This window comes from Bombina bombina, chromosome 3 (genome assembly GCF_027579735.1).
Source record: "Bombina bombina isolate aBomBom1 chromosome 3, aBomBom1.pri, whole genome shotgun sequence".
NCBI classification, from domain to species: Eukaryota; Metazoa; Chordata; class Amphibia; order Anura; family Bombinatoridae; genus Bombina; species Bombina bombina.
In genome coordinates this window covers 854,007,869-854,023,843 of record NC_069501.1, presented here as the reverse complement: position 1 = coordinate 854,023,843, position 15,975 = coordinate 854,007,869, and the positions used below count along the sequence as shown (strand labels likewise).

General features: G+C 38.5%; 2 protein-coding genes across 3 annotated transcripts in view; one reads left to right on the top strand and one right to left on the bottom strand.

The window, feature by feature from the left end:
* UBAC2 (UBA domain containing 2) overlaps positions 1-15,975 on the top strand; it is a 580,006-nt gene that overhangs the window by 243,071 nt on the left and 320,960 nt on the right. The gene's annotated exons all lie outside the window — the stretch shown is intronic.
* Positions 8,800-15,975, bottom strand: part of GPR183 (G protein-coupled receptor 183) — a 75,179-nt gene continuing 68,003 nt past the window's right edge. Inside the window, exon 3 of one of the 2 annotated variants that reach the window (XM_053707815.1) lies at positions 8,800-11,040. In XM_053707815.1, coding sequence (XP_053563790.1) covers positions 9,953-11,040 — 1,088 coding nt within the window. In that variant the 3' untranslated portion in view covers positions 8,800-9,952. The remainder of the gene's footprint in view (positions 11,041-15,975) is intronic. The other variant, XM_053707816.1, reaches the window with a different exon arrangement.

Genomic DNA, 15,975 nt, shown 5'->3' with positions numbered 1-15,975 from the left:
TAGATAAAGTTTTAGTTCTTCGAGAAAGAAAAAAGGTAACTCCCTCAGGAGAGAAACGTTTAGAGTTCCAATCTAAAGCTTTCACATCAGATACTCTCCTGAAAGAGATAAGGCAAAGAAGAGTAGCTAATTTAGCAGAAAGTTGTTTTAGAGATAACAAATTATTATCAGGCCAAGATTTGAAAAGAGAAAAAATTAGATCAACGTCCCAGAAAAACTCATGTTTGGGAACAGGACGTTTTAATCTAATGGCTTTAAGTATTCTACAAACTAAAGGGTGTTTGCCGACAGGAGAGTTGTTAATTAAACTATGTCTGGCCGAAATAGCTGACCTATGAACATTAATGGTTCTGTAAGCCAGACCTGAGTAAAAAAGATGGGAAAGGTAGTTAATAATATCATTCAAATCAGAAGAAACGGGATCCAAGTTCCTTCGCAGGCACCAGCTAGACCACTTTGACCATGCGGCAAAATAGCATTTGCGGGTGCCTGGGGCCCAGGAATCTTCAATGAGGGACCTAGCTCCCACCGAAAGGCCTCGGAGGGACCAGGGTCCCCTGATATTGTCCATGCTATCAGGAGAAGAGACCCTTGGAGAATTAGACTGTGATAATCGCCCTCTGGGTTGACTAACAGATGAGGAAGCGGAGGAAAAAGAATTGGGGGAGAGATGGACATCTCCAGAAGGGAGGGATACCATGACTGGGTTGGCCAAAAGGGGGTCACTATTGTCAGTCATAAAAGATCCCTGCGAACCATTGAAATTGTCCTCGGAATCATTGAAAAAGGAGGGAAAGCATAAGCTTTCTGAGGGGGCCATGGATGAAGGAAAGCATCTATGGCCGCTGCCTCCGGATCCGGGCGCCAGCTGAAATATGGGCAAATTTGAAAATTGGTCCTGGACGCAAAGAGGTCCAAACAAAAGGGACCTCTGAGAGATTGAAGGGAAAGAAACATCTTCCTGTCTAATCTCCAATCGCTGGAATCTGTTAAATAACGAGATCCCCAGTCTGCAGCTGCATTCGATTGACCTGGAATATATTCCGCTTTGATAGAAATATTCCTGTCTAAACAAAGATGAATAAACTCTTTGGTTATGTTGGAGAAATTTCTCGATTTGGTGCCTCCCAAACGATTGAGATACTGCACCGCGGAAATATTGTCCAGGCGCAGGAGAATAGAAACTGGAGAAGAAAATCTGGCAAAACTTTTGACTGCAAACGAGCCAGCCAATAATTCCAAACAATTGATGTGGAAACGTTTCTCCTCCAATGTCCATTTGCCACCCGTGATGGAAGGACCACAACGCGCACCCCAGCCTGAAAGACTGGCGTCGGATTCTATAACAAAATCGGGAGTTCTGCCAAAAATGGCTCTCCCATTCCAAGCTTCCAAATGAGAAGGCCACCAAGAAAGTTCTTCTTTGGCTTCTGAAGACAAAGGAATCAAATGAGAATAGGAAAACCCTTTCCTCAAATGAAGAATTTTCAATCTTTGAAGTTCTCGGTAATGTAAAGGGGCAGGAAAAACAGCCTGATTAGAGGATGATAGTAAACTTACTATTCTGGCTATAGTTCTGATGGGGACTGAATCTTTTGATAAAGTTTTGGAAATTTCTTTTTTGATGTTCTTCACTTTGTCTGACGGAAGGCTCAAAGTGGAAAGCATTGTATCGATTTGAAATCCTAGGAAAATTAAGGATTTCGTAGGGTAAAGAACTGACTTCTGTTTGTTCACAATGAAGCCTAAGGATTCTAGTAAGGAAATTGTGGAAGTTAGGTGATTCTGAAGAGAACAAAAATCTTGGTCCATTATTAAAATATCATCTAAGTAAATTATTAGACGAATACCTCGAAGTCTCAACCAAGCCACTACAGGTTTGAGTAACTTGGTGAAGATCCAAGGGGCGGAAGACAGGCCGAAAGGAAGACAAGTGAAGTTCCAAAATTGGTCTTCCCAACGGAAAGTCAAAAATTTCCAATGTTCTTGAGCGATTGGGACAGTTAGATAGGCATCTGTAAGGTCTAGACGAACCAACCAATCGTTTTCTCTTAAACACTCTCTTAATAAGTGAATTCCTTCCATCTTGAAATGATGGTATACTACATAAGCGTTTAAAGTCTTTAAATTTATGACCGGTCTGAACTGATTGTTTTTCTTTTTTACTAAAAATAGATTGCTTAGGTAAAAATCTCGGGGTTGAAAAACCGGAAGAATTGCTTTTTTGGAAGAAAGAGTTGAAGTTTCCTTTTTGACCAAAAGAGCGTCTTCCTGAGAAAAATGAATGGGATGAGGTAGAGAGTCTTGGATTGGGGGAGATATGAATTCTATGAAAATACCTGAAACTGTTTGTAAGACCCAAGGATCTGAAGTAATTGAAGCCCAATTTTGGGCAAACAGGGCGAGTCTGCCACCAATTTTTTCTGGGAAAAAAGGGAGAGGAGGAAATAGTGAACTTACCAGGAGCTTGTCTAGCTCTGGGTCTGGTCCTGAAACCTCTCTGGGTTCAAGGGCGACCTCTTGTCGGGAAGAAGGAGGAGGTAGATGGTTCTGAATAACCTCTTTGAAATTGTGTCTGGAACTGTTGTTGGTATTGAGGTTGATGGGGAAAGTATTTAGACCTTGAAAAATAGGATTGGCGGCCGGGAAAGCGGCCTCTGCCTCTCCCGGCCTTTGCCTCTCCCGGCCTTGTCAGAAAAACTTTGGTTAGGGTAGAAAATTTTCTTCACTGAAGTCTTTACTTTATTTAAATTGGAGAAAGTGTTTACGTACTGGCTAAGATCTTTTAAATATAAATCACCAAATAAAAGACCATTTTTATCAGATGCGATATTGCTTGAGGAAAAATCTGAAATTTTGGGGTCTATTTTCCTTAAAATATTACGGCGTCTTTCACCAGACATGGCACAGTTAGTATTTCCGATAAAGCAAAGTAATCTTTGGACCTATTCTCTTACTACGTAGGGATCCAAAGGACAATTTTCTGCAACTCCCTGTTCTGACAGTTCAAACAGTTTAGTCAGGGGGCCGACAGAATCCAGAAGTTTGTCCTGGCAAATTTTCCAGGATCTGTCTACCCCCTTTTTTCAATTTGTACCCAGGGGTGCCAATAAATTTTAAAATCTTGGGATCAACCTCTGGAGTGATAGAGGCATTTTTAGGTAAAAGGGGGCGAGGACATTCAGCCTTCATTTTGTTACGGGTTTGTTTCTTTAGGGGCTTACGTAATTGATGATCAATAAATTTGGCTAAGTCAATGGGGGGACACCACTCGGCGGACCGGGGATGGTGTAGTTCGTCTGGTTTAAATCTAGGGTTGCCCAGACAATCAATAAAATCTTCCTCGTCTTCACTGTAATTGTAACAGTTTTTAGATTTCTTTTTCTGTTTCTTGGCTGCGGGAGAGCCGTCAGAATTATCTGATTCATTGAAGTTATCAGAATTTATATCTGTATATTCATCACCATCTGAATCATCTGATTCTGAAGATGGATTCTTTGAAAAATCTTTATTATTACATTTTAATTTTTTGCATATGTAAGTATCCCCCGTTTGGTTACCCTCGGGGTGCAGGGTTCTACTGACAGCGGTTTTTCTTCCTTTGCTGTGAGGAATAGAGGGCTCAGCTAAGAGCTGACGAGATTTTTCAATAAGTTTTTTGCTTGCTTTATAGGCAATAGATGGGCTTTTTCTTTTTAAAGAAATCTTTTTCTGTTTTTCTCCCATCAAAGAGGACATTTTATTAAATAAATTATTCATGGAAGAATCTATCATATTCTGTACAAAGTGGCAAATACAAAGTGAAAAAATAAATATATAACTAAAATAAACTCCCTTAATAAAATATGTAATATATAAAATATATTATATTAGGATATATATTTATGGCAAAACGATTTTATCTTTGACTTAAATTAGCTTGACATTAAGTAGAAAAATGTTTATCCCACATATAATTTTTTTTTTTTTTTAAACCAGAACGTTTATAATATATAGAGGAGCCAGTAGATGGCAATACAGGCCTGTAAACAAATAATATTTTTTTACTACTGGATTGAAAGAAATGTCGAGTGTAACGGCAACAATGTTATCACTCGACCTCCCAGGAATTTGCAGCTGACTGACTGAGGTAAATACAGACGTCAGCGTGAATGGGCGGGAAGGGAGGGGAGGGGGACAGCCCACAAAATGGCGTCGGAGCGGCCGATATAGAACAGGAAGGGAGAGGAGACAGTAAGTAAAAATTTTTGAAATAAAAGGTTTAGCCACAAAGGGAAAAGGAGTCAGAAGGCTTCATAGAAAAACCGGATCATATCGCTGACAAGGAACACAATGAGGGGAAAATAATAATACTATTGTAAAAACGAAAATTAGGATAAAAGAGAAAATAAGGCTACAATTCTTTTAAAAAACGAATTATAAACAATAAAATATACAAGGTCAATGATTATGGATATAATATTGTGCACAACTTATCTGTTTTTGAGCAGCAAAAGAAAGAGGAAGAGTGTTTGCTGTGTACTCAGTTTATAGCTTACTCTCTGTGCTGATTGGCTGTTTTTTCTCTCATTATAATAAGCTTCTGTTAGCTTCTTATTATGTATTATGTTATTTATCTTTAATGTTATTGTTCTTTAAAAGGCTGCATTGAGTAGTAAAGAAAGATTAATGCATAAAATTGGAGTCTCTGGTCTTGTAATAAAATCATCAGGCATATGTTATGAAAATACAGGAACAATGGTTTAATTTAGGTATGACCTATGTATTTGAATAGTCACTTATTTGTCAGAATATTATGTTTTTCACTTTATTAATTGTCATTGGCACCATCCATATTTATGGTTAATGCTTGATTATCATGGATAGAAATGTTATTTAGCTGTTGTTTATCATTTAGTATAGGATATATAATAAATTATCTCTCTCTCTCTCTCTCTCTCTCTCTCTCTAGTGTGTATGTATATGTATATATATATATATATATATATATATATATATATATCTCACATAATAGGAGAGAAGTTGTGCACATATTTTTATACTATTTAGTAACATCTTGATAATAACATTGTTACTATAAATGCACATGAATTGTTATTGTGAATATTTTATATAGAATTGCTATTATGCTTTTTTTTTAACTTAACATAGTGTAGTGGTGTGTCATTTTTTATTATTTCATTGGCGGTCAGTACTTTTTAACTTTGTAACAACCTGATAAAATGGCGTGTATTGCCAAGAAACGCATTGCTGTGTTAATGCACCGTACCTATTGGTCATAGACCGTTTTTGCTTCCTGCCTTACTATTTCTTTTAGTAGGCTTGGAGGTCTCCTCTTTACTGCTGCACTATACAGATACACTATTTAGCCACAGCTGAATTTTTGAGCAAACAGCCATCCTTGTTGAGCTGGTGCTGCCATTGTTCCGTTGAGATTTCCTACCTGGATGTGCACATGCTCACAATTATGTAATCACACTCCACATTTGTTTGAAAATGGAATGCGATTCCGTAATTAGAAGCAGGCGCAGATTGAGGTAACAAATCTTGCCGAGGGAGAAGTAAATTACTCACATTTGTTATTAAAGAGGCCATGTAGATGCGCTTCTGCGCAGTTAACATGCTTTTATGACGTTTCTACGGAGTACTTTTTGGTTAAATTGCAAAAGGATGCATATTACAAACTGTCGTAGAGCAGGAGACACGCTTTATTTGATTTGTATTAGATGTGTGCGGCTGAGCACTCAAAAACCTTCTGTAATTCAATCAAAAATGATCCCATAGTTATGTCATAAAAGCATGTTAACAGCACAGGCAAATATCTACATGGTCACTTTAATAACAAAAACAAGTAATTTATTCTTCCCTCATTTACAATTGCTACCTTAATCTGCACATGCTTCTAATTACGTAATCGAATTCCACACATTCTTTGAAAAACATATGTAATTGTGCGCATGTGCACATTGAGGAAACAAATCTCGACGATGGAGCAACTTTTGACAGAACACCAGAACACTACCCATTTGTTGCGAAACCATGCAGACAGGTGCTCAAGTTGCGAACCTTGCTCGCACGGCCGTTAATACATGGGGCCAAGAGCATGTAATTTTAGCCCCTTAACGACCAACGACATATGGGGTACATCCTGCAAAAAAATGCAGTTAACGACTAAGGACGTACACCATACGTCGTTGATCTTTGAAAGCCCTGGAAGCGATCCTAATCGCTTCCAGCCGTTTTCATGTTATTGCAGTGATGCCTCGATATTGAGGCATCCTGCAATAACAGTTTTGAGCAGTCCGATGCAGAGAGAGCCACTCTGTGGCCCTATCTGCATCGGCCATTCATGGCCGTGTTCATTGGTGGGTGGGAGCTAAACCAGGGAGGCGGCCATCAGTGGAGGAGGGGGGCAGGATCGCATGCGAGGACGCGTGTGCACAAGGGTGAGCGCGCGCGCGGGTGGGAACCCTACACTATGGAACACGGTTAAAGTTGGAATCAGTGGGAGAGAGGGTGGGAATTAAAAAAAATTGCAATCTGGGAGAGGTTGGGGGTTGAGGGGGGACAGCTACACTACAGAAAATAGTTTTTTTTAAATAAAAAATTAAAGAAAACATATTGTTTTCAAACTGGGTACTGGCAGACAGCTGCCAGTACCCAATATGGCGCACAATAAGGCAGAGGGGGGGTAAGAGAGCTGTTTGGGGGGGGGATCAGGGAGGTTGGGGGCTAAGGGGGGATCCTACACAGCAGCATATGTAAATATGCTATAAAAATAATGCAAAAATAAAATATACATTTTATTTTAGTACTGGCAGACTTTCTGCCAGTACTTAAGATGGCGGGGACAATTGTGGGATGGGGGATGGAAGAGAGCTGTTTGGGAGGGATCAGTGGGTGTGATGTGTCAGGTGGGAGGCTGATCTCTACACTAAAGCTAAAATTAACCCTGCAAGCTCCCTAAAAGCTACCTAATTAACCCCTTCACTGATAGCCATAATACACGTGTGATACGCAGCGGCATTTAGCGGCCTTCTAATTACCAAAAAGCAACGCCATATATGTCAGCTATTTCTGAACAAAGGGGATCCGAGAGAAGCATTTACAACCATTTGTGCCATAATTGCACAAGCTGTTTGTAAATAATTTCAGTGAGAAACCTAAAGTTTGTGAAAAAGTTAGTGAAAAAGGGAACGATTTTTTTTATTTGATCGCATTTGGCGGTGAAATGGTGCCATGAAATATACCAAAATGGGCATAGATCAATACTTTGGGATGTCTTCTAAAAACATGTGAAGGGTTATTCAGGGATTCCTGAAAGATATCAGTGTTCCAATGTAACTAGCGCTAATTTTGAAAAAAAGTTGTTTGGAAATAGCAAAGTGCTACTTGTATTTATTGCCCTATAACTTGCAAAAAAAAGCAAAGAACATGTAAACATTGGGTATTTCTAAACTCAGGACAAAATTTAGAAACTATTTAGCATGGGTGTTTTTTTGGTGGTTGTAGATGTGTAAGATTTTGGGGGTCAAAGTTAGAAAAAGTGTTTTTTTTTATTTTTTCCTCATATTTTATAAATTTTTTAATAGTATATTATAAGATATGATGAAAATAATGTTATCTTTAGAAAGTCCATTTAATGGCGAGAAAAACGGTATATAATATGTGTGGGTACAGTAAATGAGTAAGAGGAAAATTACAGCTAAACACAAACACCGCAAAAATGTAAAAATAGCCTTGGTCCCAAACGGACAGAAAATGGAAAAGGGCTGTGCTCATTAAGGGGTTAAGATACTTTTAAATTAATTTTTATTATTAAATTTACTTTATCTTGGAATCCTTTGTTGGAAAGAATATGCAAGCTGGTGATTGGTGGCTATGCCCAACTGTCTCTTCATTTGCTCAACAGATGTAATCATCTAGCTTTCAGTAAGGCATTACTGGCTTTAACTATGTGTTTAATACCTCTGCAAGCAATAGGACAATAATTAAATTACTCTAACATAAAATTGCATTTTCTTTTTGCACTTTTATATTGCTTTCAGCTTTTAACTGAATTTTTTATATTCTTTCAAGTTGGATGATACAGCATAATGTTTCTACGTACAACATTCAATCCCCCCCATATTTTGGAATTTCTGTATTGCAGAATTTAAACACCCTGAAAGTCCTACTCTCTGCTATCTCAACTATTACCGGAATAATATGAGATTGTCATAAATTTATTTCAAGCACTCGCTCTTATCAATGCTTCAAAGCTATTTGGTGCACCTCACTGGGATATATCTGTGGTACTTGGTGTGTTTTTGGAAGTGCTCTTTGTGTGGAATCTCTTTATGGTTTTTACTCTTATACTTATATTCTTGGTAACAAGAAGTGTTTCAGATTTACAAGAAGCACTATTAACTATTTGCATTCCACAAGGGCAAAGTTGTGTTAGCCAAGGTTGTTTCAGAGTTTAATGCACAGAAAAGAAGACAGTGTTTGTTATTCCATAGGGACATTCTAATAGTCAGCATCCTCAAAGTTTTGTATGAAGGGTATTAAATACATATAATTTATGGAATTTTGTCCACCTAATCCTTACATTTATTTTACTCCTTTCATTGGTGAGTATTTTCTAGGGTGAGCCAAGTGACTAGAAATTAAATCCAAAATACATACATTTCTATATTCCGTGCTAATACTTACCAAAATCCTTTCGCTTCTAATGCATCCTGTTCTTGAGATTCAATCCGAATGGAGGGGGTAAGGGGAACCATATCATACACATTTATCATAAATCATTTGCAATGCTTATTGGCTGCATCTCTTTATTTAGTAATCCAAAAATTAAAGCAGTGTACTATATTTGCACAGTATTTACAAGCTGATATTTTCATTTGCAATCTGATCAATTTTTACATTTGTACAACTGTCCTGCATACCCATTTTGTCTCTTGCTAATTCTAGTGCATTGTAAAAAACAAAACAAATACGTATGAGAAAAATAATACAATATGTGTAAAACTGCCTACACACACCAGGAAATATTAACAACAAATGCAGGTATCCTCAGTATGTTATGCTCACCTCAAAAATAAGAACACATTAGTGTAACATAGATATAATTGAGCTGTTCATTTAATTTCCACATTGCTTACATTAAAGGGACTGTAAAGTCAAAATTAAACTTCCACAGTTTAGTTGTAACGTGATTTTTAATCAATTTTCTTTTTTACTTCTATTATCATTTTTTTTTTGGTTTTATTGGTATTATTTGGTACATGTCTTTACTATTCTTCGGTAGCAGTGTTTGCAACCATGTAAAGCACTGCTACAAATAGAGTGCAATAGAGTGCTAAAGAAACACACACATTCCTGAATTTCTATGAGCCTACCTAGATTTCCAATTCAACAAAGGATGCCAAAAGATCATTGTGTATCTAAATCACAAAAATTCAATTTTGACTTTATTGTTCCTTTAAAGATGAAATTAGCTTTTTCGTCTGTAGGTGGATGTATGTCTTAAGAGCTCTTACTGCACCAATACAAATCTAAATTTCCTTTGCATAGTACAATGCTTAATTGAATTCACTTTACCGCTGTGTCTCTGATTAGACAAAGCAAGAGCGGCCAGGGACATGAACGCCACCAGACACCTCAAGTGGTGGGTTTCGGGACTGCTGTGCAATATCTTAGACCTTAGGCCTTTAGACCTGACATATTCTGTTCCTGCCATAAATTTGTCCTCTTGTGTATTGTCACACATTTTTTAATGAAATTGTTTAAGAATTGGTCCAGATTATCAAGTTAATTATAATTGTTTAAAATTATTGGGACACTGACATTTTCCAAAAAGTTTATATATAGATTTGTCTTCTTTTTTTTTTCTTTCTAGTATGAAATGCTGTGATCATTTCTGCTGTTTAACCATGTTGTTTTCCAATTAAAAAAATATTTGTACAATTTATCTGAAATGAACTGGGTGAACCATCATTTGAGATTCTACTACATCTCGCGAGCTTTCATCTCCTGCTGGCCGTGTGGCACTTGAAGATGATATACTGTGTTGACGTTTTAGGATTCGCATGACTTTCCTCTTGTAGCCTTTGCATGCAAAAAAGTAAATAAATGGGTCTAGGCAGCAGTTAAGGTTCATTAGACAGACAGTAAAATGTAGGGAGATTTGAAATAGCTGCTGCTCACTACAGTCTGGTGTGTAGCTAAGCTTTTTAATCATATGTTGTATAATTGAAATATGATAAGGTGTAAAGCAAATGCAAAACATTACAATAACTAAGATAATTGTGTTGATAGCTTTTTTGTTTGTACCAGTCTTTTCAGAGAGTGGATTTTTCTTTGCAGTTTGGCAAAGTTTAATGCTTATTTTCATATAGCAAATCAGTATTATCCCTAAAGGAATTATGTATCCAATAAGACATGCTCCAAGAAGCATATATGGTAAATTTGGTATTCTCTCAAAATTTGGATATTCCATACATGTAATTTTTCCGTCCGGTTCTTTGTTTGACATTTTCTGTAAGAGTAGTGGAAGTGTTTGTGAGAAAACAATCAACCAAACTACAATGCAGACAAACTTTGCAAACTTCACTCTTCTCATCTTGTTGTAACGATATGGGTGGACCACAGCAAAAAAACGATCAATGCTCAAGCATGTCATAAAGTTTACACCCGCGTACGTATTAATATAAAAAAAAAGGGAAGTAATTCGACATAGCGGCTCACCTAAAGGCCAGTGAAAGCCCATAGCATAGTATGCTATTCTTGTTGGTAAAGTTGTCGCAAAAAGGACATCGGAAATGACAAGATTTATTGAATAGAGGGTAGTTGAGTTCATTTTTCTTCTGTTTTGGTGGATTACAGCTAAAGCCAGTATGTTACCAATCAGTCCAATTATCAAAACTAAACTGTAATATATTGGCAATAGTATCCTTGCTGTGCTTCGATGAGAGTACAAGTCACATGTCTTGTTGATTATCTCCTCTGGTGACAGATTGGAATCCTCATGAGACATATTCATAGGGCTAATCTGTTCTAGGAAGAAAAGGAAAACTGGATGAAATGTAGGTTCGGGTAAATATTAAAAACTTCAGTTCAAAGAGCATGCTTTAAGAATTCTTACTTACAAAATGCTATCATGTTTTTGTATGAAATTAGTGCAAAAATAACATGGTCTAAAAAATTACAGTGTGTCACTGTTGTATTAAAACTTTTTCAGGGAGGAGCATTGTTCCTCTAATTATAAACCACTCACACAATAAGATGTACAACTATGTAGTTTTCCATTTCAGAGGCATGAGCATAAGCTAAATACCCCCCATTTTCATGGAAACTATGTAAGATTTCTTGCATCACAAACTGGTATAAAATAAGCAGAGGTAATTTAAATGTGCTTGGTAGTGATCCCCACGAATAAATCATTGCTGTATATCAAGTCCTTTTAGAAATTTTAAAACTATCTGAGCATGGCTTCTTTTAAAAAATGCATAAAGGTTGTGATATGCTGGGCACAAAGGGCCCATTTATCAAGTCATCTACAGTCAGTCCATAGCCAAGCGGGCATCAAGCTTGAAATGCAAACCAGACTTCAAAGTTCTAAAACTTTCATCAGTATGAAAACATCATTATGTCCATTGCACAAATTCCAGTGTGGAACTCATTCACGATCTGTCAATTTATGTCTGATTTCAGGGGATTATATTGTTAGAGATAATGAATAACTGGCACTGTGTGATAAATGGGTGAAGATAACTGTTAGGGAGATAAACAAATATTCGTCTCCTATTCCCTGTGCAGCACTCCTGCCTAACCATAAGTAGTTTTACAGATTTACTTTGAAGTGAAGCGCTGGACTATCCCCACTTGCCAATCTATTAATACTACTTTCTTCCTAAGTAGTAAAATAATACAGGATAAAACAATTGATAGGTTTAGATGGTGCTAATGAAAGCTGTGGGTTACTCAAAACAAATAAAATAAAGTTCTATGTGTAGTTTGGTATATATGAAAATACAACACGCAGTGCCACCTTTGTTTTCTCCCTTTAAAATATTTTGAATTAGTGACCTAATAGGATAATAATCTGAATGCAGACCGGGGGGCGGAGCGTAGCCGTGCAGGAACATGGCTGCACTTTAACTTTGCTCCGTAACATATTCTCACACACAGGTTCCATTATGGTGATTTGAAGGGCAGCAATAACCTAAAAAAGCATCTAGAGACTCTTGTGCCATAAACCTAACTGTCCGGTGACCGGACCAAACGCTTATCAGCTGAAGAACCGCTGAACTTAAACAACGCACTACCGCACCTATACTCACTCGGCTGGAAGCTCCGCACTGCAAGAGGCACGCTTGTGCCCTGGGTCCAACTTCGGTTCAGCAGCGGGGAGCTGGTGACCCACACTGGTAGACCGCAGCAGTGATTGCCGGACCTGATTCTCAGATAGTCGAACGAAACGCCACATACAGCCGCACGCCATTACAGCTCCCACGTGGCGTGGCCCCACCGGATAAACAAGGTAACACGCAGATACACCTCAGATTACAGCCCAATCCACTGAACACATATACAAGGCAGAACGACCTAAACATTAACATCGGATCGCAGAGGAAGTCTGAGACCGGCCTTAAGGTAGCTATCTAACTATACCAAACCAGAGACTGAGGCCTACAGACTTAAACCGCTCTCCTTAGACAGATCGCAGCCGCCATCAGAGATAGCACCCTACCTATTTAATGAACTGGTGCTACATAACATTAGGGAACCCTCTCCTTATAAACACCAGTAACTGAAAACTAGCTGCTGGCGAAGGGATAACTCTGTTATATCAATGGCAGCAAGACAGAAACCCAAAGCGGACAAGAAATCATCCACAACAGCTACTACCACCATGTCCTCCTTCTTTCACAAACAGGAGATTGACGCTCTTGACAGTACTAAAGATTTACCACCAACGGACTCATATTTCTCACAGGAGCAAGAATCCATACCACAGTCGCAACAACTTAGTCTGATACAGAAAACTATTTCACAACTACCCTCTAAGTCTGACTTGGCAGACCTAAAATCATTCATCAAAACAGAAATGTCCTCCCTAAAAAAGAACATCAACGAACTGGGGGCAAGAATAGAGACCCTAGAGGAGGGTCAAGACACCTTAAACACTATGGTTTCCGATGCTAATCATCAAATGGTGAGACAAGACATCACAATGCAAGCACTTCAACTTAAAATTGAAGACTTGGATAACAGGAGCCGTAGGAGCAATTTGAGGATAAGAGGGGTTCCAGAAGAAGTGACACAGGATAACCTTGTCTCATACTTGCTACAACTTTTTGAGTACATTGTCCCTTCCCTCAAACTCTCTGAAACCTCTATGGAACGCGCACACAGAGCGTTGAGACCCATACCAAAACCCCCCAATCCACCAAGAGATATAATCATTAAATTCACCACCTACTTAGACAAGGAGGCAATATGGAAGCAAGTTAGGCTACAAAGAGAAATTAAATTCCAGGCCTACAGTATACAAATCTTTCAGGACATTAGCCCCTCAACAATTGAGAGAAGAAAGGGAATAAGATTCATTACCCAAGTCCTGCAAGAGAGGCGAATGAAGTACAGATGGGGATACCCCTTCAGCCTTATAGTACAACAAGAAGGCAAGACTCATATCTACAAAGAACCTGATGACCTAGATGCTTTCTCAAAGGGCCTAAACATCTCCTTTCCACAACCACTTCTTAAAGATCTAGATGCACCTTCTTCAAGTGACCAGTCGAACCCCAAGCCACAACGCTCACAATGGTATCAAGCTAACAAAAAGAAAAAGATAGATACCACTGCACCCTAGTCTCATGCACAAATTTGATGCAATAAGTACCCTGACACCCTGAAGAATATCGAGCTCAGACCGAAATGGACCTTGTTTCCCAGGAACTGATAAGTATATTGCTAAAAAGCTAACTGACCTAAAGGGAAATGTACCCTGGGACCTATTTGGAACTGATCTGATTTGGGGTGGGAATAGAACCGTTAAAGTTATTATTTTCTAGTTAGACCTAGCTATTCTCCTCCCCCCTTACCCTCTCCTGCTCGGTGTCTGCATCACACTAACATAAGACCGATGTTGTTTAGAAATGCAGGCTTAAAACTAACCTATTACACCCACGGTGACTGTGATCAGACACTGAACATGATGCACTACCTGAGAGGTTTGGGGATGAAGATGAGATGGCTTAACGTTGTTGATTTGAAGTTGATATTACCATGGTTAAAATGTTTAATTATTTTATATATGATCCTGACCTCTCTCATGTTGGACATTTCAGTTATCCCCTTTTACTGAGTGATGTACTCTGAATGTATCCATATTTCTAGCTCTCTTTCTATAACTGACATGTATATCCATAGCTATAACCCCTATAGTAAATGACGATAAGAGAATTTAGAATCATGCTAAAAGTGTATAATACCCTATTGTTCTTTTAGAGGAACCTAGTGATAGATGAGAAATGATACCCCCCTTTATCCAACTACTGTTAATGTTGGTTCTTCCTGAATATTTGACCCCACTGTTTATGTTATTTTATATTTGTGTTTTAAATTTGTTTTTTGAAGTTAATACATTATCACGTGGCCTGATGTTTAGGCCACGTAAGGGCGCTCCCGGCCCGTCCTGCAACCAGACTCACAAACGCTCAACATCACAAATAGACATTTTAATAACCTCACGACCTACGTCAGACATCCATAAACTTGATAATGGCTAATAATAGAGGACAACCCCATTCCGGTAATAACTTAAAAATATACTCAATTAACGCAAAAGGACTAAATATACCCTGTAAGAGAACGTTAGCCTCTAAAGATTTCCATAGGCAGGGAGCAGACCTTGTCTTCTTACAGGAGACCCATTTTCGTAAAGGAAAAGAACCTACCACCTTCGCACGCACGTTTGGCACATGCTTTTGGGCATCACACTGCCACAATAAAAAACAAGGGGTGGGAATCCTTATTAAGAAAAATATACCCTTTACACCACTACAAACTCTTAGAGATAGAGAAGGCAGATACCTCCTACTAACTGGTCTTCTCTACGGGAGACCTGTAACATTAGTTTCAATGTACGCCCCTAACACAGCACAACACTCCTTCATGAAGAAAATTAAAAACCTAATTCTAGACCATCAAAAGGGGACACTCATAATGTGTGGAGACTTAAACACAGCACTTAACCCCAGCCTAGACTGCTCATCTCGATACTCCTCCACATCACCTTCACAAATCTCAAAAATTAAGTCGCATCTCGAGAAAATTGTAGCACATGACGTATGGAGAACCTTACACCCTCAGACTAGAGACTACACATATTATTCTTACCCACATGAGATCTATACGAGAATAGATTATGTGTTTGCAGATGTTGGAGGCCTATCACTATTTAACTCGGCCACAATCTCTCCGATCACATGGTCTGACCATGCCTCTATGATATGTACAATGACATGGCCCTCTAAACCTATAAGAGATTTTGTCTGGCGACTTGATGAACATTTATTAACAGAAACTGATGCGCTCACCAAACTGACAACCACTCTTACGGAATACTTTGAACATAACACTCAACCTGAGACAAGCATGCACACCCTCTGGGAAGCACACAAGAGTGTCATTAGGGGAGAACTAATGGCCATTAAGGCACAACATAATAAAGCACAAAGAGAGCTCACGATCTCTCTAGTCTCACAAATAGAGCAGATGGAAAACTTACACAAAAAAAACCCGACTGACAAAAATCTACTCGCAGAAATTACTGAACACAAACAAAAACTAGCCTCACATCTTGACAAGACACACAAACGACAGGCACTCTACTCCCAACAAAAACACTATGAGGGTTGGAACAAATCAGGCAGACTACTAGCCAGGTACCTCAAACAGAAGGCATACCAGAGGTACATTATG